Here is a 27522-nt window from a genome sequence, read left to right as displayed (position 1 = left end):
TTTTTTTTAAGAGTTTTTTAGGAATTTTTAATATTAGTAAAATTAAGTAAAAGTCTATTAATATACTACTATTAAAATTTATTTAAATATACTATATAAATAAGCTTTTATTTAAGCTTTTATTTAAGCTTTTATTTAAGCCTTTATTTAAGTAAGTATATTACTATTTTACTTATTATTTTATATTTAATTATTCTAGGAAATAGATTAAAAGTACTTTATTATAACCTATAATAGTAGTTAAATAAGTTATCTTTTAGGTTTTTATAATATTAGCCTTTAGCTATAGTAATTAGTTAGTTATTATAGTATAATATCTAAGTTATTAGCTAGATATATTATTTACAGTTAAGGCTTGTGGCTAAGAGCTTAAACCAGTATATAGAACTTAGTTTCCCCTGCTCGATATAGGAGGCGATTGTAGGCTTGAAAACTCGAGTTGCCACGTATGTGCATTCCCAATGATTATATGAAATGCCATAATGTTGGCAAGAATTTGATGTCGCCTTTCCAGATCATTCGTATGACCTATGGAAATCAGTATAGACTTGAGCTTTGTATGAAATAGTGATTGCAGTACGTACGTAGCCTTCTTTTCGCCTTCTTGTCAACGCCTCGTCTGTGTCCCTTCGATAACATGGCGCACCAAAGTCCTCGGCAGGATAATAGGCCATACTGTAACAGAAGATCCAACAGTGGTAATTACAGGAATTGGAGGGATGTGTGCATGTCTAGGAAGCTTGACAGCACATTGAGCTGTCTGCAGGACGAGTCTGATTGCACAAGCCGCGGCGTTAATGGCCTGGCAGTTTAAAAAGGCGCAAGTGCTCATTCTGATCCTTCTCCCTCTTATGCTCTTTTACAAGCCAAGGATAACACCAGACGTTGGCTTCTAATGGGGACTTATCGAAGATACGAAAAGGAGGTGGTTCGAGGCCAACTTTATTCAGCGCTTGAGACGTCGACCAGGTAAAAGGCTCCATAGCGCGTGAATCCCCAGCTTGGCTCCATTGTCTCGCCTTGAGATCCACCACTTTGGAGAGTCCAGTGCTATTATGACGGTGTTAGATCGGCAAAAGAATACTTGAACGGGCTTCGGGCTCTGGGCTCTTCACTGGCCTTAATCGTGTGGTTGTTGCCTTCTGATCGGCTTCAAATAAGGTCCAAATCTGGTCACCGCTTCTGTTCACCTTGTCAAATACGCATGTTGGACAAGACGTGGGGTCACACATACCGTATAACCTGATCATAGTAGTACTTGTTGCGTGATACACTTGGTAACTTTACAAGCTGCAATGATGTACATTGAAGTAAATGACTTACCGTCTTGAATCAACCTTATATGTAGATAGAGTGTCGTTAAGCTCATCAAAGAAGCTCTTTTCGAATACTCTCCGCCAGATATTTTCGTCGTAGCCGCCACCGACTTTGGGGAGGACTTCGTGATGAATTCTCTCTGCCGCTTTGCGAGTTGGGTCTGGATTCAGGCAATGTTCCAAGTCCTCCGCCACATCTTTTGAGATTTCATGAGAAGAATCATTCCTCACACTGAAGAATCAAGCAAAATCCGTCAAACATCTTTTGGCTTGTTCCAAATGCGGAGGTAGCACAAATCTCGAGAGCAAAGGGTGTGTTTCATCATAAAAGATATTGGCTTGACCAAGATCGTAACGATTCCAGAACATCTTGAATTGGGCATACATAGGGACAGTGTAAAGATGGGAATGAGGGGAATAAGATAGTGCAAGACCTCTGGACTATGTGCGGGATCAGCGAAACGCCCACCGCAGTGCCCAAGACCAGGGGACCCATACCTCCTCGCTGCTCCTAAGTCAAACTTTAGGATGCTCACAAAGGTGATGAAGAATGCATGGAGAGGATTCCGGCTCGTTCCCGTTGCAGGATCAATCTGCAGCACACGTCGATCTTTCTCATTTCATTTGCTTTTCTAGCAACGCTGTCAACCAACTGAATAACATCCTGTCTCAAGTGTTCACTCGCGTGATCCATGTGGTGTCATATGTGGGGATAGATGCAGTGTGCTTCAAATATGGAAGGCTCTTTGAATAAACTTTAGACATGGTGTACGTTGCAGCGCGTGCAGAACCGTGGCCGCGTATTGGTGTTTTTACCTTTGTGCCCTAGGGACCAATTCGTCTTTTAACCTCCTAACCTTATCACAGCATATTAGGAGGAAAAACGATTTTTTGAAAATTCTTACGGCCGCTGTTGCCATAGTGGTGAACGATCAGATAAATATCTGCTGTTGGGCTGTGCTCATGCTATGGTTAACTTGACCTGAGCGGGATGCGTAATGGCGATTTCTCATAGCTTTGGATACAATAACATAATGAAGCTGAAAAAGTGCCTAGTTATATAAAAGGCTCACGACAATTGGATATCAAGTCCCGAACTTCTTGTGTACTAGCATATGAAAGAGCGGCCTTCCCAGTCTGATCAACCTTGTCACGAATTGCTCCTCGATCTAGAAGCAACCGTACAGAGTTCTTAGCCTCAGGGTCAGAGTTCGAAGCAGCATATGAGAGTGGCGTCCTGTCACTGTTGTCTGCAATGTTCACATCTGCCCCATGAGAAAGCAATAGCGCGACCAAGTCTACTCTGTCGTAGCCACTTGCTGCATATGATAACGGCGTCCTGCCGTTGACATCGTGCTTATCAACTGCCGTACCCCGTATCAGAAGCGCTTTTGCTATGCTTCGAGACAGGTTGTCGCCATGATTTGAGAACTCCACAACTGAATGTCCCCAAGGGCCACCGTTCGTGTCCAAAGACCGCGAGGTAACAGCGTATGACAGGACTGTACGGTGGTTATGTGTGTCAGAAACATCGGTACAGGCGCCGCTATCTATCAAAAGGCGTGCCTGGTCCTCTGCCTTCAACTTGACGGCAATTAACAAGGCGCTCTGTCCCCGATCATCAGTCGAGTTAATGTCAGCACCCCTTTCTATAAGCTGCTTCATAATGGAAACACTATTGTTCAAGGCAAGCATCAATGGTGTTCTTCCAAAAGGATCAGCTTGGTTGATTGTATCGCCATGAGATAACAGGCTCTGTATCATTATTCCCGTGGCCCTCCCTTCCTTCAGTACCCACGCCAGTGCTGTGAGACCTTGGCTGTCAACTGCGGCAACTTTAGCGCCTTTTCCAAGGAGGAAAGTTACAGCAGCGGTGTTGCCACTTGCAGCAGCAAGAGCTAGCGGCGACCTTCCTCGCTTGTCTCTAGATTCAATATCGGCTCCGTTCTCGACAAGAAATCGAAAAGTGGATGAAACATCATGACAGTGACGAATCGCAAATGAAAACGGTGTTTCTCCACGTGGAGTTCGGAAGTCTGAGGGTGTGTTGGCTTTGGAGGAAGCGATAGCAAACGACGCCGCAATGAGGTCGTCATCTCGTAAAATATAGTAAATAAGACCCCATTTTTCGCTAAATGTGAAGTTGCGCCCAAGTCTGTTCTTGACTTTCTTCTCGACGTCGTACTTATGGCACAAGGAGTGTAAACGTGACGTCTCAGGCTCGTCGCGTGTCTCCCTTTTGAGTAGCATCCAGACTGTTGGCCGACTACCCGTAGCCATTGCTGCAAGGATAGGGGCGCCATAACGCTCATCCTCGATGTCAAAGCAGGACTGGCTTCCTTGGTGGCTCTCGATAAGGCTCCCGTAGTTCAACTCGGCCAGGAGGTATAAAAGGCTTGCGTAAGTGGTATGTCGACGCACGAATTTGTCTTGGAAGACATTATTGTGTTGAATCCATTTTGCAAGTTGGAAGGTTTCCAAGAACTTTGTCTGATCGATATTTCCATCCTCTGCCTCATTTGCATGATAGAGAACATTCTGTACAGCATACCTTAGAAAAGGAAACTCAGAGTCTGCCACAATACAAGCTCTCGAGAGATCATCCTTTGAGTCACTTTCTGGCGTGCCATTATCTTCCATATAATATTGCATATACTCAAGGCAACATTTCTTCAATTGCTCGTGGCTCTCCGCACTCGGAGTAACACTCGACTCCAACAAGATGACCCTGAGGCCATCGTCTTTAAGAAGGAAATCTCTGACAGACTCATGAATGAACTGGACTGTTGGATCCTTTTTCGTCCGTGTGACTTCAGCAAGGCCTTTTGAGGAGCTTAGAATGAAGTTTCCAACCGTATCTAATCCAATTTCGTCTCGATCCCACTTGTAAGTGGCACATTCTAGGTGTGAGCGGATCGCAAAATAAAGTTGCTCTGGCTTGAGTGGACTTCTTGCGAACAGAACCCATTGAATGCATAACAGCAGTTCATCCTTGTTGGTATCATCTCGAGTAAGAATATCTCGAAATAGGCGGTGCAGGTCCCCTGGAATCTCTCGAAGTGTTTGCTTCAAAGTATGTATGTGCCCTTTATCGTACTTCTGCTGCAAAATGCCAGAGACAAGAACAACCCACATAAAGACACCGGACGCCTTTTCTTTGATCTGAGCCCGAACCTCTTGAGCGAGTTTGCTGTCTCCGATTTCCAACTCGCTGTCAAGATAGGAAACGATGTCTTGCTCATGTCCCTCTTGCGCTTCCAGAACTAGTTCAATCTTCTTTGGCATTGTGATATGAGGATAATGCCTGCTTGCCAAGCATACCTGGAAGCTGATTCCTTCGGTGGCACTCAGGTTACCCAAACTCTTGAAGGACGATACCATGGAACGGATTTCGGACTCATCACATTCATCTAGAGCGTCAATGAAAACAACCACGGGAGAATTCCCGAGGCCCTCCACTGCCTGCTCAAATAATGCTCTCAATGCCTCAACACTCCATTCGTGGTTCTCGCCGATCCCTAAGACTAATCCAGGGTCTAGCACACTATGGAGTGCCGGAAGCTGCTGAAGGATTTGAAGCAACAGCGACCTGTACATGCCAGTAGTGGACTTCTCCAGCTGTTCCCCTCGTGCATTGAAGAAGAAAGAGATGATGATTTTCTCTTTGATTTTTCTTCGGGCATTGCTGAGAATAAACTTCATCAAAGTGGATTTTCCTGCCCCGGGCTTTCCTTTAATCCATAAAAAGCCATGATGTTCATCGATCTTGTCGGGATTCAGCCAGTCGACATACTCCGCTCTGTTGATGATCCATTTGCATGTTTTTGTATGAGCTTTCTTGATGTTGTCATGCCGGGCATCGATTTGATTGAACTTTAATGATTGAAGTAGAGTCTCAAGTGGTGGATGATTGTGGCCACCTTGATCTGATTGTCGCACATAGATTAGTCTAGACTCATGTTGTTGAAAGGTCCTGAGCGGAAGTAAAGAGAACAAACCTTGGTCCTCGGTACACTTCCTCTTCTCTCCGCGATGCTCGTATCTCCCATCTTGTGCGGGTGATGTGAAGTGTCCATAATAGTTGTGATGATTTATTGTTTGAGCTGTGTCTCTGCGAGTCAATGACTTGTTCCCCAAGTCGACATTATGCCCAGTGACTGTGCTCGCAAACTCTGAGCCACCCTGGTGCAATTGCGATGGTCCGGACATCCCTGATCATGGATAATTCGTTTTGAGTTCATAGGCGACGTCGGAGGTGATGGACAAAAAATCAAGAACTAGAACCGCCGTTTGACGTGGGAGGAAGAAAAGTCAGATGGTCACACCGACTGACCGCGACACCCAGCTAAGCAATCAGCCGTATTTTCAACCCCCCAGTACAGTCTCAGGAACTACAAGATGTGATTGGCCAACACCACGCTCATTTTGCCCTGGGAGCACTCTCTTTATAACAAGCTAGCGGACGATTTGATGCACAGACAAGATATGGATGGCTATTTACAGCCCTGCGGAGCTTAACACTAGTAAAGAAATCATGGCTATCTCATTGACATTGTATCACCTGTCTTTGAATTACTACGCTTCACATGTATAACGGCCATGAAAATGGGGGGGCGAAATGTGCTGCTAAGCTGGCTAGGGGGTGAGGAAATATAGCGGACGGGCTTTGGTGGGAGATTAACGATTTTTGGTGTAAGCCGTTCCGCTGTTTTTCCTCACCCTGAGGGCTGGTTACTGCTTACCCTGGGGGATCCTGGCTGCCAAGGATGGCCTCAGGTCTACAGAGCACATTCCAGGTCTGTCATTGGGCCTGCGCCTGCAGATACGAAACAATATATGCAGCCACAAAGAACTATCACCAACACAAGAAAGTCGAAAAAGGTCAAGTCTATTTTCATGACGCTCTCCCATTCTTTGAAAGTTCAGAGGGAAAGTAAAGTAGGATTCTTGTTATTCGCTTTGCGATAAACTGAGTCAAGTAAATAGGCATGGGGATCCGAAACCACCTCCAACCATTTCATGCATGTCCTTTTCAGGCTTGGGTATCGTGAGCCGATCATGACACCGCCCTGATAAGATCTGCATGCCTGACGACCCCACACCGCTGAAGGGAGAATCGGAGCTAGGCGATAAAGAGCACTCACTCAGCCGCTGCTGCGAGTCTACAGCCACTTCTGAAAGATTGTGACACTCGCTATGGGAGGAAAGAAAACACAGGCCCTTAACCCTAAGCAATAAAAATACTTAGGTAAATCTAAATTTAGGGGGCTCTTTTTTAAGTTTATTTTAACACCCTATATCAAGGTCCGGCGTTTCCTTGCTCCCTGAGGACTCGACAGCCATCGCTCCCGGTCCAGAATTCGAAACCCCTCCAAACTTGCCTGCTTTATCTTGGTGACTAAAGACATACATACTACCTTCAATAAAGAGCTTGAAGCTTCTCTCGTTCTACCACGACATCGCTTAACTCTGACACAAATACCGAGCTGTCTCAGAGCGAAGCTTGCTCTTTTTCTGCATAAATGAGGGCAGAAAGGGAACATCTTCATCGAGATGAGCAGCTACCAGCGACCTGCCGGCCGAGGGGACTTTTCAGTTGCTCTTGTTTGCGCCTTATCCCTTGAGTTCGATGCTGTCTGTATGGTAATCGATGAGTTCTGGGATGAGGATGGCGATCAATTCGGCAAAGCTGACGGAGATCATAACACGTATGTCACTGGGCGTATTGATAAGCATAACGTTGTGATCGTATTGTTAGGCAAAGGAAAGGTGAATTCGGCGACCGCTGCGACAAACCTACGCACAAGCTACCCAAATATCTCCCTCGCGATACTCGTCGGAGTTTGCGGTGCCGTTCCTTCAATTAGGGAAAGGGAAATTGGTCTGGGTGACGTAGTCATCAGCGACACTATCGTTCGATATGACTTCGGGTACCAGACGGATCATGAGTTTGTCAGAAAGAAGACCTGCCATGGTGAAATGGTGCCCAAAGAAATCTTTAATCTCCTGGAAAGTCTCCAAACAGTCTTGGGGAAAAGACGGCTCATGAAGGGGACGGCGACGTTTATCGAGGAACTCAAAGAGAATGCTGCTCGACTAGGTCAGCATGGTAGATATGAGAGGCCAGAAAAGAGTGTTATTAGCGCTTCTGGGTCACGATCGCTACCATTGGCTCTGAGAGGACAAGCAGTCGATCAAGTCATCGACATACAAGCACCGACTGTCCACTTTGGACCCATGGCTTCAGGGGACACTGTCATGGTCTCTGCTGAACATCGTGATCGCATCGCCGCCGCTGAAAACATCGTCGCGTTCGAGATGGAAGGTGCAGGCATATGGCAAGAGCTGCCATGCATCATTGTCAAAGGGGTATCGGACTTTGCTGATTGCGAAAAGACCAAAGAGTGGCAGGACTATGCTGCTGCGATGGCCGCTGCGACATCAAAAGCTGTTCTCAAGCGGTACATTCATACAGATAGAAGGGCTACTCCTCCACCAGGTCATTCTCTCTTAGCAAGACAGCAGGGATCAAACTATGGTGGGACGATAGAAACGGTGCGTGATGTGAACCAGGGCAATCGGATGCGCATTTCGTCTGCCCAGCCACCTCGACCTTACGAGCAGGATGGCTCTTCATTCATGGCGAATATTCAGTCTGGCGCTGGCGTGCAACAGGGGAACGTTATGGAATTCTACTGACTCATTTGTGGGTGTGTTTCTCTGGGTTAAATTGTCATGAACGAGGAGGAACAAGCTGCTTCATTTAGGATGGGAATCGTCTACACATGAACCGAGGTATCACTATACACCTGACTCTCGGTGGGACTATCATTAGCGTTGGTAGCTTACCAGAATTATTGAAGAGATACGGTGAATCGTATGCCAATCCCCTTGCTCGGTGCAGCTCATAGATCAGATTATCGCTGCTAGCAATCAACGAAATGCCAGCTCCGTGTTACGCCGGCCCATAAACAAGATAACGAGGATACGGGCGGAGGTTTGTGATCCAGAATGAAATGCTAATCGTTATTCGTATAGTCGGTTTGTGACTCTATCTTTGACTGAGACATGTTTTAGATGGTCGACCTATGATCCGGCCAATACCTGTCAAGGTAGGAAATAAATGCAGTACAACCATAATAAGCTCACTCCTCTCAATTCCGGGTTTATTTTAATATCCTTTCGCAATGTCTGACATTTCAATGACGTGGTATAAGATTGCCCACAATGCTTCCCCTTTTGAAGGTGGTCGGCTTTAACGGACTTAACAATTTCACGGCGTTTGTCTCAACTACCTCCGTTATGAAGTCGTCGGTGGAAGAAAATCCAGTAGAGATTCTGTTCACTCATATTGCTATATATCGAGCGAGAATATTTGTCAAAGGTCGGTTGCACGTTAGCCTTGTCGTTAGACCTAAGGCAAGCTGCGATTTGAGTTTACATTTTGTTACCCCTTAGATCGTACTATCGAATAGGCCTCGAAACCAAAGAAACATCAAAAAGACAGGTCTCAATCGTTACACTTTCTTTAGCACATGGTCGAAAAGGAAACAAATATGACCACAGAGAAATCGACAACCATGAGCCTCGACGAGGAGAGGCAGGCTTCCGAGTCAAGACAACCGTCTATTGAGACATCTTTAACTGCCAATGATATAGAAACGCCAGAGGTCCGCGACGAAGAAGCGAACGGAGATAAGGCTAAAGGTGGTTTGAAGGAAGAAAAGTCTGTCGAATACCCGAAAGGCCTGGAAATGTTCTTCATCATGCTTGCGCTCGTGCTCAGCATCACTCTCTGCTCTCTCGACCAGGTAAACTCAGCTACTCCAAACCATCCTCCCCACCATCTTCAACGCTGATACTTCTCAAGACTATCGTCGCAACCGCCGTCCCCAAGATTACCGACCAGTTCGGCCGCCTGCAAGATATCTCGTGGTACGGCTCTGCATACTTCCTCACCCTCGGAGCATTCCAGTCACTTTGGGGCAAGATCTACAAGTTCTTCCCACTAAAAACAAGCTTCCTAGTATCCATCTTCATCTTCGAACTCGGAAGCTTAATCAGCGCTGTTGCTCGTAACTCGACGACTGTGATTGTCGGGCGTGCTATCGCTGGCTTAGGCGCCTCGGGTGTTGCCCCTGGGGTTTACACTATTCCTGCTTTCATTGCTGCGCCCGAAAAGAGAGCTACATATACGGGTTTCATCGGATTATCATATGGTATTGCTGCTGTTGCTGGGCCACTCATTGGTGGAGGACTTACAGATGGGGCGAGCTGGAGATGGTAAGTGGAATTTCTTGAGATTGGTGTTACAAAACAACTACATAAGTCTCCTTCAGACCGATTTTTACTAACTTACTGTTTTTAGGTGCTTCTACATCAATCTTCCAATTGGCGGTCTGGCTATTCTCGTCATCCTTTTCACCTTCAAGACTCCAGCAGGGGTCAAGGTCGTCGACGCTACACTCAAGGAGAAGCTTTTACAGATGGACTTTATAGGCACGGCGTTGGTCATGGGCGCGTCCTTGTCTTTGCTTCTGGCACTTCAATATGGGGGAGTTACTCATGCGTGGAACTCAAGCGTCGTCATCGGCTTGCTTGTCGGCTTCGTTCTGATGATTATCGCTCTGATATTAGTAGAGTTCTGGCTGGGAGAGCGTGCAATGTTAACCCCACGACTCATTTTTCAAAGAACAGTTTGGGTCAACGCTGTCTGGAGCTTCTTCTTCGCTGGATCTTACTTTATAACCCTTTACTATCTGCCAATCTACTTCCAGAGCATCGATAACCAGAGTCCTATCGGCTCAGGTGTACGAAACATTCCTCTCATCGCGCTTTTCAGCGTGGCGACATTTGCATCTGGCAAAGCCATTACAAAGACGGGTACTGCGGCTCCATATCTGGTGGTCAGTTCGATCATCGTCACGATTGCCTCCGGTCTTCTCTATACCCTCGACATTGGGACGTCGACGGGCAAATGGGTTGGATATCAGATCTTGGCGGGTTTTGGATATGGTGTTGGTCTCCAGGTTCCTGTTGTCATTTCGCAGGCGTTCGCTGCACCCAGTGACATGGCTCCTGTGACTTCTATCATCATATGTGAGTACATAATTTCCCTACGTATCTTCATCTTCCTTTCCTTTGCCTTTCCATCCAACCAGCTGACATTCACACCGCCACAGTTTCTCGTACAATCGGCGGTACATTCTTGATCACCGCTGCGCAATCTGGCTTCATCAACCAGATCCTTCAGAAGCTGTCCAGCACTGCGCCTACAGTTGATCCCACCTTAGTTACAGAAACTGGCGCCACTACTCTGCGACAGAACTTCTCCGGCGCTGAGCTGAATGGTATCTTACATGCTTATGCGTGGGGCATCAAAGTTGCTTTTGCAATTACTATTGCGGCTTGTGGCATCACAGCTATTACGAGCTTGTTTACCAAGTGGACGAATATCCACCATAAGAAGCAGAGCTTATAAAACACTCACGACCTTTTGTATGATGAGGGGGATCTTTTCCCGCTTCTTCAGTCCTTCCACCGGTTTCTTTCTGGTCAGGTCACATATCTAAGGGGCGATGGCGGAAAGCATTGAGGTCATTTGGCCTTGCTACACTATAAATGGATATCAAGTCCGTTGAGTTACCGAATCTAGTAGTCAATACGAAATACAAAGTCCAAGACAACACTCATACGAAGCACGAGAAAAAGTCTGATTAAGATCCCCTTTGTTTATGTGAAGAAATTGACATCAACGTACATCGCTCTGAGAAGCCTCGAAAGTCATTCGATCCGGGACAATCTCCGTTTTGGCTTGTCCCCATCAAGCTCAAGAAAGTTGATCTGCTTGATGACATGCGACTGTCATCTTTGAGACCTTAACCCCGGTGTCAAGAACTGGAACGAAGCAAGCGTTTCTCAAAACTGTATGAGTTATGAATCTAATCTTGGAGTATGGTCATGGTAAGTCAAATAGCTCGATGGCTACTAATCCTATCCAATAGCGAGGTCTGGTGTGATGTCGCCTGGACTCTGCAGCCACTTCAAAAGCTTCCTCATCAGCACTTGCTTATCCATTGGCTTGGGGATATAATCATCCATCCCCTTCTCCAAGCAACGCTCCATGTCGCCTTTCAGTGCATAAGCGGTCATAGCGATTATAGGCAGACGTATGCTGCTATGACGTATTCGAAGTGTTGCCTCGTAACCGTTCATAACCGGCATACTGATATCCATCAGTATCAGGTCAAAGGTATCAGCCGCCGCTGATAGTGATGACACAGCTTGAGCGCCGTCTGACACAACGGTAATATCCTTGAATCCAAAGCCATGCAGCATCCCGACTAGGACCTTTTGGTTGATGATGTTGTCCTCAGCAGCAAGGATCTTCTTCGTTGGTGAGATCTTCAATAGTTGTTCCAGTTGTGTAGCAAGATCCTCCCCTTGTTGAACCTGTTGTTGTTGGGGTAATAGCGCCCCGACTCCCGGTGAAGCGGTAATAGATTCGGCCTGACGAAGGCCACTAAGCTTCTTCACCTTGAACGAGAACCAAAAGATGCTGCCCTGCCGTTCCGAGTTAGGCTTATATCCAATACTCCCTCCCAGCAGCTCCACAAGTGATTTCGCGATTGATAACCCAAGGCCTGTTCCCGGTCGCCGCTTCTGGTGTGGTGTATCAAGCTGCGTGAATGGTTTGAAGAGCTCCTTCGCGTCTTTTTCTGTAACGCCATGCCCAGTATCCCAGACCTCTGTTCGTATTGTGTGAGTGGTCTCGTCTTCAGCAAGCATCGATGCATGAACCGAGATGTATCCCTTCTCGGTAAACTTTATAGCATTGCTCAGGATATTCTCAAAGATCTGGAGATATCTCAAAGCGTCACCTTCCGCCCATTTTGGCAAGTCTGGCGATAGGTGCAGCTTTAGAGATACTCCCGGCTGCACAGTACTTTGGACTCTACGCACAGCCGATGTGATGACATTAGCGATATCCAGCCTCTCATTCATGATGGGAAATGTGCCGGCCGCAATCTTTGAGTAGTCGAGAATATCGTTGATGATGCGCAACAGGACTTGTCCGCTCTCTTGGATCATATTGGCCGTCTCCCGTTGCTCTTCAGTTAGAGGACTATCCAGTAGGAGAGAGCAGGCAGATAGCACACCGTGCATCGGCGTACGGATCTCGTGACTCATGTTTGCCAGGAAATCATTCTTCAGTTTGGTGCTTTCCTCATAAGCAGCGGTCAGTCGCAGTTCTGCCTCTTTTCGTTCAGTGAGATTCCTGGTGACTTTGCCGAAGCCAACATGGATGTCGTTCTTGTAGATGGCCGTTATAACAACGTTGGCCCAGAACCGGCTGCCATCCTTGCGGTAGCGCCAGCCCTCATCCTCGACTCGGCCTTCACGCAAGCAAATTTCGAGTTCTCTTTCGGGCTTCCGAGACTGGATGTCCTCTTGGCTGTAGAATGTCGTGAAGTGCTTGCCAATGATTTCTTCCTTCTTATAGCCCTTATTTAGCTCTGCTCCATTGTTCCAGGTCATGACATTGCCGCGAGTATCGAGTAGGAAGATGGCATAATCTTTGACAGCCTGCACGAGGATGCGGAAAGCGTCGTCGATAGGCAGCCAGCTCTGAGTTACTTCGCCGTTGACCGTTGTAGTGTGAGGCTCGGCTTGTTCCCACTCTATGACCAGGCACAGCAGTTCATCGCCTTTGTGCACGGGCATGATACGTGCAGTCCAAGAAATGCCTTTCGCGATATAGGCCGCATGGCATAGACGGAGAGCGCGAGCTTCAAGTGCAGTTTCAATCGCGTAGGTAAAGGGAATACGATCGAATGATTCGGTCGGCGATCCGTGATAGAGGGCAGTGAAGAGGTCTTGGCCGACAAGTACCTCGCGCTTACGTGTCCATGCCTCGAGCAAACCGACAGAGGCTCTTTGGATGCGATAGGATGGGGACACAACGAGAGTGGGGACGGGCAAGAAATCGAGGATGTCGTCCATGTTTATGGTCTTGTCCGTGGTGGGGACGGTAGCATCGAGCTCCGGTCTCATTCGTACTGACCTGATCTAAGGTATCTTAGTTAATGCACGGACTGGACTGGACTGGTCGCTAACACGACATCTCTTTGCTTCACAGGCTTTGAATCAGCATCAAGTTGAGAAAAAGAGCCTCATGCAAGGGAGGAGGAATTTTCAGCTCTTTGGCGCTAGCCTATCAGATCATGTTATGATGTCAGAATTCTGTCATGTCTGCCACCACGAGTACAATTCTGCATTAAAAGACAATAAATAATAATTGATTTATTGCCTGGATCTGGCAAGTTTCCGCATCAAGTCACGAATAATATTATTTGCTGGTGGTCAGTCAATTGTCGCGAAATCTGTTACAAGCATGTTTTTGCCTATTGTGCTGTGACACCCCTTCCCGGCTGAGTAACCATAGAAGGATAATATGTAGGATCTGGTACTATGGCTACTTAGGTAGGGGAGGAAAGAAAATACAGGCCACAGGCCCTTAACCCTAAGCAATAAAAATATTTAGGTAAATCTAGCCTAAGCTTAGGGAGCTCTTTACTAAGTTTATTTTAATACCTTATATTAAGGTCTAGTATTTTCTTGCTTCCTAAGGCATGGCTACCTTGAATAATAATTTTTATCAGCAAGCAAAAGTTATCCAGAAACACCACATCATTTCGTTCCATCATACAGGCCGTTTGTGTTTGTGGTGCATAGACAGCGATTAGCTACTTCTCAACCAACACTTGGTACCGTCAATCCAGGGTAACCATGCACTGAAAAAGGGCCTAAGCGTCGGCCAAGGGTCACTGCCGCACTGCAAACATGAGCAGCAAAGGTTATTGGAAAAGGCAGCAGGGCAAATGAGACGATCGTTAAAGTAGATGTGATTTCTACACTGGCATCGAAAGTCTATTGTATCTAGCTAGGAAGCTTATTATACGCCCAGCCCCCCTCAAAATAGGCGCATGTTTAGAAACCTTCAAGTGATTGAGTGAACGCTCAGCCAAAGCTTGACCAGTAAAAAGAATTGAGGTCTCATTGAAAAAAGTGGTTGCGCGACGTGAATCAGCCTGTTAACTCAGCCCGGTCAAACTTCAGAAGAGATTCATAGGCTAACAATGCGCGCAACCTAAATATGATGGGCTAATCCACTAAAATCACAAACAGTGGTGGGCTTATTACACCTCGCAAACGAAAGACTACCTCAATCAACACAAACTTACTCCGTACAAGCAACCTAAAAACACTTCCGGTGACTCAACCGGCAACAAACTTTGGTCCTTTACGGCTATAAGAAAGGGTCTTGAGTCGGCTTCTGAACTGATTTTTGACTACCTAGCACTTCAGCTTTTCCATCCTCACCACAACACCTGAAGAGCTATCAACATTCACTCAACATGTCTCCCGACACCAAGCTCTACAAACATCGCTGCCGCTATGAGTCATGCCCCGAGAGGTGGTCCAGGTTCCCGACCAACGAGGCAGACCAAAATGACATAGAACAGACTACCTTGAAGGATCCGATCGTCCATCGACACATCTTCAACGACCTTAAATGGCAGACCGAATCTTTCACCATCCAGAGCTCCGGCATGCGGGCAGTCATCTCGACCGTCCTGGACAAGTATCAAGACCTTGACCTTGACGTTGAGAAATGGACTTTCAAACCTCCATTCATGCCTCTCGTCCACCGTTGGGATCGTCTCCTGTCTCTCTGCAAGTCTGGTGATGAGGGGCACGAACCAGAGGCTGCAGCCAAGCTCCTGGAATTCCTTACCCCGATCTTGGCCCCCAAAGTTGATGCACTCGTCAAGACTCGCGAGACCGGAAACGTCATGTTCGACGACCTGTGGCAGATCTTTGCTCCACATGAGTTTGTGATCACCAAGTTCTACGGTGTCGAGGCTGTATGCCGTGTCGCCAAATACGAGCTCGTGAAGCAACCTCCAAAGCCATCATACTGGGAGATTCACATGGAGTATATTGACTGGAACGGCAACCGTTGTGGCTATGCGAAGACCATGATTATCATCCCAGAATTCGTTGCCTATCGACGGGTTACTTCGCTACCTGCGTACCCCTTGTCCTTCCACAACTCTCCCTCCAAGATTCGAAAGCAGATGACAGAGCGAGGCCGGAAGTTTGAAGCCTTGCGTGGTTGGCACTTCCAAACCTGTTCCGGATCAAAGATTCTGTTGCCTCCTGGAAGCTCAGAGGAGCGACCGGTAAGACTGTAAACGGAGATAACGCATTGACTTTCGCTGACGAGTAGCGCAGGTGTCTGGTCGAGTCATTATTGACGCTCACGCTTACTATATGACCAATGATATAGTCAAACCCGATCTCGCACCCCTGGTTGACGCCGACCAGGTCGGTCAGAAGAAGAAGTCGGACGAAAAGAAGTCCAAAGCTCATGAATGTGACTGGGGATGCGACGGCGAATGTGAGGACGACGACGACAGCGACGACTCAGATACCCCGAAGGAAACCAATACGCCTATGGAGGGTAATGCAGAAATGACAGTCAAGGCACCAAACGATACTGCAGGACGCTCTGAGGATCTCGAGTCCCTCACCGATGATATGTGTCTTGTTGCGACACCGTGGCTGAAAGGCTTTGACCTGAAGACCAAGGAATGGGGTAAGTTGAGATGTCTCTAGACTCCATGTATAAGAGCTGACAGTCACCAATAGCCCAGTTTTATGTGGATAGCCTGACCCCTGTGGTATGGAATGATGCTGCGTTCAACCACCTCGTGCTTCCAGGCATGGAGAAGCAGCTTGCTTGGGAGTTTGTGGAGAACAAGACTCTCGCCAATAGCTTCGACGACTTCATCCAAGACAAAGGTGAGGAGTCCCCAGTAGCAAACTGTATCAATATCTAACATTTGTAGGTCGTGGTATCATCATTCTCATGTTTGGTCCACCTGGTGTAGGAAAGACCTATACCGCAGAAGCAGGTAAGTGAACCTGATCACTATATATGCGTTTGCAGGCTGACCCGAGATATAGTCGCTGAGAAGGCACGTGTGCCCCTGTACTCCATGAGTGCTGGAGATCTGGGAACCGTCCCGAAGGAGGTCGAGCTTGCGCTGGAACGAGCACTCAATCTCTGTGGTCTCTGGAACGCCATGCTCCTCCTCGATGAGGCCGATGTCTTCCTCGGTGCTCGTACCGACAGCGATCTAGCTAGGAATGAGCTCGTAGCTGGTAAGCACCGGGTCTTCCTACTCTTCCTTCTAAGTGTAAACTAACAAATACAGTATTCCTCACCAAGCTCGAGTACTACACGGGAGTCTGCTTCCTCACGACCAATCGAACAGCCAGTATCGACACGGCTTTCCAATCCCGCGTGGATCTCTTCCTCCCATATAGGGACTTGACGTTCGAAGCTCGGAAGAAGGTCTGGCAGAACTTCATCACTCGCGCTGGGGGTACTCAGGTTGAGATTTCTGACGAGGATATGAACAAGTTGGCTGAGATGAAGCTGAATGGTCGTGAGATCAAGAACTTGATCAAGAGCGCCCATCTGCTTGGTCTCAAGAATGGCGGTGTCATTCAGGTAGACCGGCTGTTGATGTTGGCTCAGAATCGGGTTGCTGCTCTTGGTGAGTTGAAAAACCACTGAGAGGGCGATACATCGTGATACCCAGTCGGGTGGACAGTAGAGGAGGACATCCCTCTCATCGCGATGGTGGATAATAACAACAATGGTAGTGCTTAGATAGATGAAGCTCAAGCACCAAGGATATCCATAGATAGATAGCCTTGATACACCGCAAATATCAAAATGTTGTAGTTAAAGACCACAATGACACGAAGTTGTGATTTCTAGCCCCATGAACCCCCAACACCCATACAGGGTCGCAACCCATCGTTGGGGTCTATTTCTCTTGGCGCTGACAATTGTTACTCAAAGGTAATGGCATCTATTCATTAGCATCGTGCTTGGCCATGAAGATTTCTATCCTCGCATCTTTATACTAAACCGCTTTGATCTTCTTCAGTGGGATGTGATTGATGGCAATACTGTGGCCGAAGGTTGCTAGCCGAGGTGATCGGGGACTAGTACCTTGGGTCTTGACACATGCAATGGAACCATCTCCCGCTTAACCGCAACCCCCAACCCCCAACTGATTACCTTATATTGGACTAGTCAATACTTTAGATGCGGAAATGCAAATGGCCATTTGTGTCGCTATTGGGCTCTAAGTTCACTGAGGCGAGTAAAAGCGATGAAACAAGACTGATGAAGTGAACATTGCAATATCATGTATAGGATATCAAGTTCATTGATGAGACTCCTCTTCTCAACCTCAGACGATCTCCTCTGTAGATAATGAATACGAAATCATCCCGCAATTTAAGCATACCATTCCCTTCATGGTTTTCCGTTCGTTAGCACTGCTACCTACCCCAATAAGGTCCGAGCCGATCATTGTTTATCTTTAACCGTAATTTGACGGCAAAACATATTCCACCACTTACAAACACCCTGTGATCTGCGCCGTTCGATCAAGAGTTCTTCTCGTCTGATCATTGGTGCTAATTGTCAAGCCCGACAGGGGTTCCCCGCAAACACCTCAGAATTAACCAGTACCTTAATCCTAACCGAGCTCGGGGTCCTTTGATGCAAAGAGAAAAAAGCGCAGATGATCTTGAATACATATACCGTGCTAAAGACCATGTTTGTGCCATTGACATCTCAGTTCCCTCTCGTTCTCATTCAACTGCCAAGATGAAGCTGTCCTCGGTTCTCTGTGGTGTCTTTGCGACTCTTACTGTTGCGTTTCCCAAGGAATATCTCAGTCTCGCGACTTGGGGTGTTGAGGGTTACGCGAAGGATAATCCCCTTGGTATCACCACTGGTGGCAAGGGTGGAAAGACTGTTACTGTCACTACGGCCGAGGAGCTTGTCGCTGCTGTCAAGGGTACCGAGCCTAAGATCGTGAAGCTCAAGGGCAAGGTTACTCTACCTTCTCGCCTGAAGGTCGGATCCAACACTTCTCTTATTGGTGTCGGATTGACCGCTCACATCACTGGTGCTGGCGTCGATGTTTATCATGGAGACAATGTCATTCTGCAGAACTTGAAGATCACCCATATTTTGGATAATGATTGTATCACTATCCGAAACAGCACTCGCGTCTGGGTTGATCATAACGAGTTTGCTTCAGATATCAACCAAGGTCCTGATCACTACGTAAGTCTTGTGCAGTCACCGATTCCACAAAACGGTTAGCTGACCTGTTCTTTCTAGGACGGACAAGTCGATATCATCCGCGCTTCGGATTGGATCACCGTCTCGTGGAACTATTTCCACGACCACTGGAAGTCTTCCCTCGTTGGCAACGACGCTACCTTCCGCGATCTCGACTTCGGCCACCTCCACGTCACATATCATCACAACTACTGGCGCAACATGGGTACTCGTGGCCCTGCTGGTCGGTTTGGCCACCAGCACATTTACAACAATCTCTACGAGGATTTCCTGTACCAGGCCATCCACAGTCGATCTGATAACCAGGTATGTCGCACGAAGCTTGTGGGGGGTATTTTGACTGATTGAGATAGGTTCTGGTTGAGGGCAACGTCTTCCGAGGCAACACAAGCGAAGCTCTGAGCACCTACGGTCTTGTCATCCCTATGGACTCTCCCAACACTTGCACTTGCGGCGACGAGGAGCTTGATGGCTATGCCAACCTTGGAGCCAGTAAGTACAATTGTTCTGCCATTCAAATCTCCCTACTGACTATTAAACAGAGAACGATTGGGGCAAGGCTGGAGTTAACATTACACAGAAGGGTAACTTTTACAAGGCTGATTACAAGTACAAGTTGACTCCTCTCAAGCTGGTCCCCACCGTGGCCAAGCTTGGAGCTGGTGTTGGTAGAATCTGGTAAAAAGGTAGTCTCAGTGTCTTGCAATTTACTCATTAATACGATGCATGTTGCTTTATTGCAGCCTGAACTAAAACTGATATCACTACCTTGGCAATATCCTTTCGGGCCGTCGATGGAGTCCTAATCTCATAATAATGGGACTCTCGTACCATTGTGTTGGTTCTGTAAAGTTGCCTAGCCTTGGCATATTAAAGAGGTTACTGACCAGCTGAAGAAGGTCGAAAGTGTTTATTTTGCCCACTTTTGTTGGTTGTGTATCATCGCTTAAATCTGCCGCTCAGTCTGTAAATTTGTCTTAAATCAGCCCGAGACCGAAGTTGAAACTCAGAGTAAAAATGATTAGCCTAACACCGCCAACATGCGACTTGCTAGAATCAGAAGAAACCTTCAACCATCATCTCAGACATTATTAACATGCTTTTTCTCATTCATGATTTACACGCCAATTTTGATCTGGCTCGGGTGTTATCTTAACATCACCAGCTACTTCCAATTCCACAGGATACTTCCTGAGAAAGGCGAAACCCGACCCCCGCTGCCACCCGTGGTTTGTCTTTCTCATGTACATGTATCAAAGGCCAACGACCCTTGCGAGTCATTAGCTCTCGAGTACGGCGTCTCTTCTGCAGAAATATTTATCAACAACCCCGACATCTTCCAATGCGACGATATGGTTGAAGACGTGCCAATCTGTCTACCATTTCAATGCAATACTTATCAAGTTAAAGAAAACGACACTTGTACCTCTGTATCTGAGTCCTTGGGTATCACCATAAAGGACTTCATGTCTCTCAATCCCTGGAGCCCAGGTGGCGCTTACAAGGATTTCCAGTTCGGTAAATTCATTTGCACTACGCCATCTGACGGCCATTACAACCGAACTATCAAAAATCCTGACCCGGCAGACTCCAATTATGCTGACGAGGTTGTTCCACGACCCGAGAACGCCGATCCGGCTGCGAACAAACAGTGCGGGCGTTGGTTTACAGTTGAGGAAGGAGATGACTTCTCTCAGTACTGGGCCAGCACGACATGAGTCTGTCTCTATTTACAGCTGCCAACCCATCGATATCGCCAAGTAACTGTACTACGAGTCTCATCCCAGGACAAGCGTATTGTGTCGGCCCAACCAAAAACGCTCTACCAGAATCATATCCCCCTCCTCCATACTGGCGCCACGGATGTTATTTCAGTGGCAACGACGATTTTGATCGTCCCACCCTTGCTTTGACAGGTCCTAGGTTGAGCCATATCAAGCCCCTATCTATTTCTTCTTGTCAAGCCTACTGTCTCTCACTCTCTTTGCCTGTCTTCGGTCTACAAAATCGCGATACCTGTATATGCGACGATCGTTTGCGAATGGATAGCAGACCTCACAATATTTATGGCTGCGAATCTCGCTGCGGCTACGGATACGAGGACTCTTCTTGTGGTCCGGAACAACATCCTATTGAAGTCTTTAGTTCTCAAGAGCATCTGGCTGTTGAGTACGTCAATATCGGATGTTTCGAGAGTAAGAAGGAATACGTGTTACTGGGAAGGAACTATATGGAATGGAGAGACGGCACTCTGGAAGAGTGCGCATACTTCTGTCATCACTCTGATTACTTTGCTCTCCAGACCAAGTATTATAGTCCAGTGGAACAAGTCAACTTTTGCATTTGTGGCAATCAATTGAACCCAAGCATTAAGAAGCTGAAGGGAGATGAGGAATCTGCTGATGAGAAGGGGGATGTCTGCAAGGGAAAAGGAGGAACAAATATTTACACTACAAACTCTAAGTATATAGAATCTTCTTAAGTATGGCTCCTTTGAGGTTAGGCTATGCTCTGACGGCACTACATGCCCGTGAGGTGCAACAGCAACAATTACATCGCTAGTATGCCTCCATATCTCGATAAATCCAACGCCTGTGAAATTGGCCAACCAGGGAGGGGTTATGTTCCACCGTACCGTAAAGATTATTGAGGCCTCCCATCAAACTCTATTTCAGGCAGCTAAGTACACAGAACAGAGTATCAATGTATAGGCAAACAAAATCGTGGTGCTTTTTTAGCCAATCGTCATGCTGCTTATGTACTTTCAGCTCCTGCAATCGATAGCGTCTAGACTATTTCTGTCCTTTTGTATGCAGCAAAGGTGGGATTTTCTTATTTTCTTACCTATTTCAGCTCTCCACGTGCGCGATAAGTACACAGCGACGATTGCTATCGAGTGGTTGACTTGGATTGGTAAGTTGCACTGCAGAATTGATAAATAATCTGGTGCCGTGGCATACTTTTGTGCAGACAGATTTTCTTCTGAAACTCTTCTGTCTTTTTAAAGCATACTTATTCTAGTAGTAGCAAGTTCAGTCATGACTACAAACCTCTTCAGGTTCCTTATTGGAACGATTGGCACTATTAGCATTTGCTTCATCATTAACAAAATTCTCAACCGAATCGTACTCTACAAATCGTCCACCGCACAACCTTGGGATTGGAGTAAGGAAATCGTGCTTATCACAGGTGGCAGTGGCGGCATCGGCTCTGAAATGGTCAACAAATTCTCCCGCAAAAACATCAAAGTTGTATCCTTTGACATACACCCACCAAAAAGCACATTCTCTCCAAATGCACATTTCTACAAAGTCGATGTTACTTCGCCACACAGCATACATGAGGCCATGGAACAAGTCCGTCGGGATATCGGAGATCCAACGGTCCTGATCAATAATGCTGGCATCGCCTTAGGCAAAGACATTCTTGCTTGCACAGCAGACCAGATCAAGCAGATGGTCCAGGTCAATCTGCTAGCACACTTTTGGCTTGTGCAAGAATTGGTCCCATCCATGGTCAAGCAGAATCACGGCCATGTCGTTACAATTGCTAGCGTAGCTAGCTTCATTACTATCGCAAGCAATATCGACTATAGCTGTACGAAGGCTGCGTTAGTAGCCTTCCATGAAGGCCTGACGCAAGATCTGAAACATAGATATAACACGAAAGATGTGCTTACAAGGTGAGTGTCATTTCCTTTCCTGGGCACCAACTCATCTAATATTTTCTGAAAGTATTATTTTCCCTTACTGGGTTCGCACGCCTCTGATACAGAACCTCACTACACATTCTACTTTTCACGATCCACTTCAGGAGCCGAACGATGCAGCTGAAGCGATTGTAGATCATGTCTTGAATGGCCGCCGCGGAGACCTCTTTTTACCAGGTTATGCAGGTCTTTTATCTGGGATTCGCGGATTTCCTGCTTGGATGCAGGAGATGATTCGGGACAGCAAGGCCGGCGTTCTACGGGAAACTAATTTTTGAGACTTGATATGGGAGTTGACGAATAACTTCTCCGTCCATAATGGATTGGCTTCTGAGCTACGTTATGGAAGTAGGTAGAAGCGACTGCCTTTGGCGGCGCTGACTCGATATAGTAAATGAAAGTGGTTGAAAAGGCAAGACATCATACATCGATTGGCAGTGGAAACTTGAGTAGATTCATAATCTAACCTGCATATAGACTAAGCTCTGGATTGCTACGCTCACAAAATATCTGATAGCAGCCAAAGTAGTAGCGGTTAGTTCCAACGTTATTAGCCTACTTGTCTGCCCTTACGAGTGGAGATATCGGATCACGGTGAAGCCATTTCCAGTCAACGGAACCACCGCCCTCCGCAAACCGACCACGGCCGTTCCGCCACCCACTCCGCTTGAGGCCTCACCACCGCGCGGAACTAAGAAGAAGCGCTTTGACAACTGAACCAAACTCGATCCATCAACGAAAATGATCATGCGCGATGAAATTTTGGTAACACGGCGGTTCCTTCAAGATGTTCATCCCATTTCTACGGTTCTACCCCAGCTTCAATGCTGATCCCAAGTGCGGAGAAAATCTGGGGAAGCATGGAGCGGAATTATTGCCGACTCCAGACCAGGATATCGTGATGGACTATTTAAAGAAGAGTGGATAATGGTCAAAATCTCTTTCCCATCAGCAGATCGGCTTCAACTCCTCATTCTTCTGCCTCTGTACTTCGGAATGGCGAATCTTAAATCCCTCATCTTTCTGGCTGCCGTTTCGACGGTACGCGCTACTATCAGCCCTGGTAGTCTCGTCACTATCTCAACAGCTGTCGATGCTACCAGTGGCGCTGCCTGGTGGGATCCTTTAGATGAGTATGGCGGCTATGACTGGCTTGCTTATCTGAGGAATCCTCCGGGCGGTGCTATCGCTGATAATAATGTCATGGTTGCGCGCCGCTCTATCTCAGATGGCACTATCTCTCGCGATTGTGTCAGAGATTCAGACGGAGAGTGTGCTGTCTTTGCAGATGATCTTGGACATAACACTCCCAGCATCAGCGTTGATGGTGATGGCTATGTCCATGTTTTCACGAGCATGCACAACGAGCCATGGAAGTACTTCCGCTCATCTCAGCCGTACAGCAGCACTCTCGTCAACGCCAGCTCTGATATGCCCGATCAGAGTGTCCTCATCACATACCCTGTTATCAAGCGTGATGCCGATGGGAACTTATGGCTGATTGTCCGAGGACAAGCATCCGGTGATGGCACTGCACGAGGAGGTTACTTCTACAAGTACACCACGAGCAACAAGACGTGGGCTCGCATCAGCCTCTGGGCCTACAACAAGGGTTACTCTGTCTATCCCGATGACATTGCCTTTTCGTCTGATGGAGATGTTCATGTTCAGTGGGAATGGAGCAAGTATCCCGCCTCTGCTGTGCGCCACCAGGGAAGCTATGTCCGCTATCGACCTTCGACAAACTCCTTCACCTCCGCCTCTGGATCTACCGTTTCGACACCCATTACCCAGAACACCGCCGATATCGTGTATCAGCCTCTGACTTCGGGCGAGACATACAGCGGCGACATCAACGCTTCACCTGGCCCAGCTTTCCAGAGCGCCAAGATGGCCCTTTATGAACGCCCCTCTGGCACCGTTCACATCCAAAGTGCCTACCGCTTCAAGAATTCTACTAGCGGAACATGGCAAGTCCGCCGTGCAACAGCCACATATGGCACATCGAACCCCTGGACACGTGAGATTCTGTATAGCGACAGTGAGACCAGCGCTGGTATTGGCATCACTCACGACGGAACAACTGCTCGCATCTACTACAGTCGCACTTCGGCAAGTGCCTTTGTGCTGGAGAACGTCGGTGGGGCTGGCTGGACCAATACTGCCATTCAGCCGGCTGTCGGCAAGAAGGTGCAGCGTCTTCAGGCTTTGATGAGGAGTGATGGAACGGATGTTTTGTATCTGGGCGCGCCGACAAATGTGAACTCGACTACCGGCAGCTTGTATCTCTTGACTGTTGGCGGCAGGACCTAGTAGCACGATGCTTGTCTAACATCCCAACATGAGAGACTTGGATGTGTTAGTGGAGTAGCCATTGTTGCGGTCTGATCTGGTCCCATATTGGTCAACACGACCCTTCTCATATTTCAAGGGTAGTTTCACTATATATTACATGTCCGTGTTTGTTAAAAATCACAAATCTTACTGCCCAGCGTTATACCCATAGTCTCCGTCCTCTGGATACTCAACTGGCATCTCAGGAGTGATATTACTAAAGTCTCCGTGAAAGTTCAGAATGCTATTCGTGAAAGAATCATCTGGCCTTCCCGTAGCGTTGAACTGGGACGTCGACATATCCTCTACACCGAGCATTGGGGCCGACAAGTATGCCCAGAAGTTGAGCTCATCGGGTGCGACAGTTACATCTGAAAGATCAAAGAGTGGCCACGTATCTTCTGGCATCATTGATGATATAGTGTTGTGACTCTGCCCGTTGCCAAAGAGTCCTTGTTGAGTATTTGTTGACGTCCCAAAAGCTGTCCAATTTTCGCCCGCGGATTGCGTTCCGTATCCAGCTGTATCAGCTACTGATCGTCGTTGAGTCTCGGCGTCTATAGTAGGTCCATAGACCTGAATCATTGCTCTGTTACCCGATTCCAGATTAATGTTTCGAGGACTTGTGTCATGCATATCTGTCTCGCCTCCAACAGCAGCCAGACTCCGTTGTGACACGCCATCAGAATCCTGTCTCCGGAGCTGTTGTATGATAGAACGCCTCCGATCCCGCCGAGATTCCTCCGAGTTGTGGTGTATTGGTAGTCGTTGGCTTCCCCCTGCTGACCGCATCATATCCTTCTCGACCAGATCGATAGTAGCATCAGCTAATTTGGATAGTGCTTCACGCGCTCGTGCAATTCTTTCCCATCGCGCTCCAAGTTTCTCAAGTATACTCTTCCATTGAAACAAGCAGCTCTTGAATGAGACCCAGTCACCCTTTGCCTTGATTCGCGCCTGAGTATTCTTCCAGACGATAAATACGAGAGTAACTCCGCTCATGAATTGGAAATGTAGGTCTATCCAGGTGAAGTCCATTAAACCTTCGCTGATACGAAGATATGAGAGCTGAATAAGGTCCTTGGCAGCTTCGTAGCATGACAGCGTGTCAGTAGTACTGAGGGTTGGACGAGATGGAGATGGTCTGTAGAGGATGAGCAGCGCTGTACGATACCAGTAGCCCCACCAGTTGACGTTATGACCATCGGAGTCAGTGAGAGTCAGGGCTACTGAGTTCCAGCTTTTCAACCGCTCAGCCATCTCCTTAGTCCACTGGGTAAGGTCTGTGTCCTGTTCGCCAGTGCTTGTATCGTCTCGCCGTACTGCATGTAGCTTGTGTACGATCTCACTTTCGAGTCGTTGCAGTTCAAGCCAGTGCAGTATCTGTGGTCGCTTACTAGGTACTAGCGAATGTCTCGGCAGATGAATGTCGACAGTAAAGTCGTCAAAAGTGAAGGGCCGACCAAGAAGAATATTGAGTGTCCGATCAAAACTGTACGTTACCCAGAATAGTCTTCGCTTCGTATCTGCTTCACTTATCCTCTCAACTTCTGCGTCGTCACCAGTTGAAGAAATAGCGATTGTGGTTTCTGAGTGATATCCGAGATCAATGCACATCCGCATGCAAAGACCTGAGATATACCAAACCGGCGCAGAGGATGAGTCGAGGATCGAGAGAAGCAACAACAGTAGAAGGCATTGAACTGACTTGACATTTTTTGTCTGCATAATCAGGCCGATGTCCGCCATGGCGTTGGCAGTGAAGCCTTTCGATAATGTCGTGCTCTCATTATGATCGTTGGACATGAACATGAGAGAGATGGCAAGCACCATGTTAAGCATGAATCGAGTCCACACCTCGCCAGATGCTGGCCGATTTTGGCCATCACCATCGTTATGACGAGCATAGAATTCTGTCACGGCCTTGCTGAATTCCTGCTGGTCAAGAATGGGATACTGAACCTGATATTGGCTGAAGAACGTGTCAATGAGACTATTAGCCGTCTCTCGTGATGGTAAGGCAATTCTGGCACTGCTAGTAGTGGGCTCCTTTGGTCCGGCTCGAGCTTCTGTCGCCTCGGATGGTGATTCGAAGTCTGGATAGTTTTGTTGAGCAGACTCGAGAACTGATCGAACCAAGTACATTCCTACGCTCCCGTAAGCTCAAGCAGTTGATGTTAAGAGTGTGTCCCTACCACTTGAAGCTCCGATGAAATGAGCATGACCCTCGTCCCCAACTCGAATTAGGTCCTGGGGAGGCTCATCGTCTGAGCGCAAGGTCGAAGTGGGCGGCGAGACCTCGGCTGTCGCATCGTCAACCTCTTGAAGCTGAGATTCCAGTCGCATGAGCTGAGCTTCCAGATCATGGATGTAACTCCGAGGATGGACGTCACCCGAGCGGCCATCCGTGTAATCACATATCGAGCCTGAATTTTGACATGGCTGGCAGGCAGGAATCTCTGTGTGACATTAGTGAAAGGGATCGACGGAAGACGAATCGCAGAGCAACTAACGTGTATCACAACGCGCTTTGCGTTTGCGACAACGATTACACGCGTTTATCGTCTAGGTCATTGTCAGTGATAAAAGCTCACATAGCCACAAGTAGGAAGCTTACGAAGTATGGCGGATCCATTGTCCGCCAAACACGCCATCATCCTACATAGATTTGGTGTATCTGACGCGACTGCTTCCCTGCAATGTCTTGTCTGCACGATCAAAGTCGGAGCCGATCGCTTTGAGTAAAAGTGCGGAGAAAATTGAGCGTGGAATTCATTCCGCCCCCGCTAACGAGGGAGCTGATCCTTTTCCCCACAAAACTCTTCATATCGATCTCAACGTACCCTGAAGTATTATTTTTTTCACATGATGAAGCCTGCCATCAGTAAACTCCTGGACTTGGTTACGACTGTGGTATTTAA

At 47.4% G+C, this 27522-nt stretch overlaps 8 protein-coding genes across 8 annotated transcripts; 5 read left to right on the top strand and 3 right to left on the bottom strand.

The window, feature by feature from the left end:
• Positions 1–465: 465 nt before the first annotated feature.
• Positions 466–5365, bottom strand: FSUBG_13236 (ankyrin 3; the record flags this gene model as incomplete). Its single annotated transcript, XM_036678106.1, has 9 exons — positions 466–528; positions 585–675; positions 880–1033; positions 1085–1182; positions 1235–1273; positions 1324–1513; positions 1702–1827; positions 2390–5189; positions 5315–5365. The coding sequence occupies 9 exons, from the start codon at positions 5363–5365 to the stop codon at positions 466–468; spliced, it is 3612 nt and encodes a 1203-aa protein (XP_036531309.1).
• Positions 5366–6869: 1504 nt separating this feature from the next.
• Positions 6870–8015, top strand: FSUBG_13235 (MTA SAH nucleosidase; the record flags this gene model as incomplete). Its single annotated transcript, XM_036678105.1, has 1 exon — positions 6870–8015. The coding sequence occupies one exon, from the start codon at positions 6870–6872 to the stop codon at positions 8013–8015; it is 1146 nt and encodes a 381-aa protein (XP_036531308.1).
• An 857-nt stretch (positions 8016–8872) lies between these two features.
• Positions 8873–10797, top strand: FSUBG_13234 (major facilitator (MFS1) transporter; the record flags this gene model as incomplete). The annotated part of the gene is made up of 4 exons (XM_036678104.1): positions 8873–9127; positions 9187–9599; positions 9685–10415; positions 10499–10797. 4 exons carry the CDS (start codon positions 8873–8875, stop codon positions 10795–10797), a joined length of 1698 nt encoding a protein of 565 aa, XP_036531307.1.
• A 512-nt stretch (positions 10798–11309) lies between these two features.
• FSUBG_13233 (histidine kinase tcsA) lies at positions 11310–13319 on the bottom strand (the record flags this gene model as incomplete). The annotated part of the gene is made up of 1 exon (XM_036678103.1): positions 11310–13319. The coding sequence occupies one exon, from the start codon at positions 13317–13319 to the stop codon at positions 11310–11312; it is 2010 nt and encodes a 669-aa protein (XP_036531306.1).
• A 1415-nt stretch (positions 13320–14734) lies between these two features.
• FSUBG_13232 (Fidgetin 1) lies at positions 14735–17061 on the top strand (the record flags this gene model as incomplete). The annotated part of the gene is made up of 7 exons (XM_036678102.1): positions 14735–15562; positions 15615–15978; positions 16032–16184; positions 16232–16297; positions 16350–16547; positions 16601–16945; positions 16991–17061. The coding sequence occupies 7 exons, from the start codon at positions 14735–14737 to the stop codon at positions 17059–17061; spliced, it is 2025 nt and encodes a 674-aa protein (XP_036531305.1).
• Positions 17062–18075: 1014 nt separating this feature from the next.
• Positions 18076–22984, top strand: FSUBG_13231 (pectate lyase 1; the record flags this gene model as incomplete). Its single annotated transcript, XM_036678101.1, has 11 exons — positions 18076–18540; positions 18598–18864; positions 18912–19050; positions 19101–19236; positions 19742–20254; positions 20335–20974; positions 21030–21040; positions 21094–21119; positions 21412–21471; positions 21586–22112; positions 22745–22984. 11 exons carry the CDS (start codon positions 18076–18078, stop codon positions 22982–22984), a joined length of 3024 nt encoding a protein of 1007 aa, XP_036531304.1.
• A 279-nt stretch (positions 22985–23263) lies between these two features.
• On the top strand, positions 23264–24580 carry FSUBG_13230 (uncharacterized protein; the record flags this gene model as incomplete). Its single annotated transcript, XM_036678100.1, has 1 exon — positions 23264–24580. One exon carries the CDS (start codon positions 23264–23266, stop codon positions 24578–24580), a length of 1317 nt encoding a protein of 438 aa, XP_036531303.1.
• A 168-nt stretch (positions 24581–24748) lies between these two features.
• On the bottom strand, positions 24749–26947 carry FSUBG_13229 (positive regulator of purine utilization; the record flags this gene model as incomplete). Its single annotated transcript, XM_036678098.1, has 2 exons — positions 24749–26748; positions 26797–26947. 2 exons carry the CDS (start codon positions 26945–26947, stop codon positions 24749–24751), a joined length of 2151 nt encoding a protein of 716 aa, XP_036531302.1.
• Positions 26948–27522: the final 575 nt, after the last annotated feature.

This window comes from Fusarium subglutinans (genome assembly GCF_013396075.1).
Source record: "Fusarium subglutinans strain NRRL 66333 chromosome Unknown NRRL66333_c0000320, whole genome shotgun sequence".
Classification (NCBI taxonomy): domain Eukaryota; kingdom Fungi; phylum Ascomycota; class Sordariomycetes; order Hypocreales; family Nectriaceae; genus Fusarium; species Fusarium subglutinans.
This window is presented reverse-complemented; position numbering and strand designations above follow the sequence as displayed.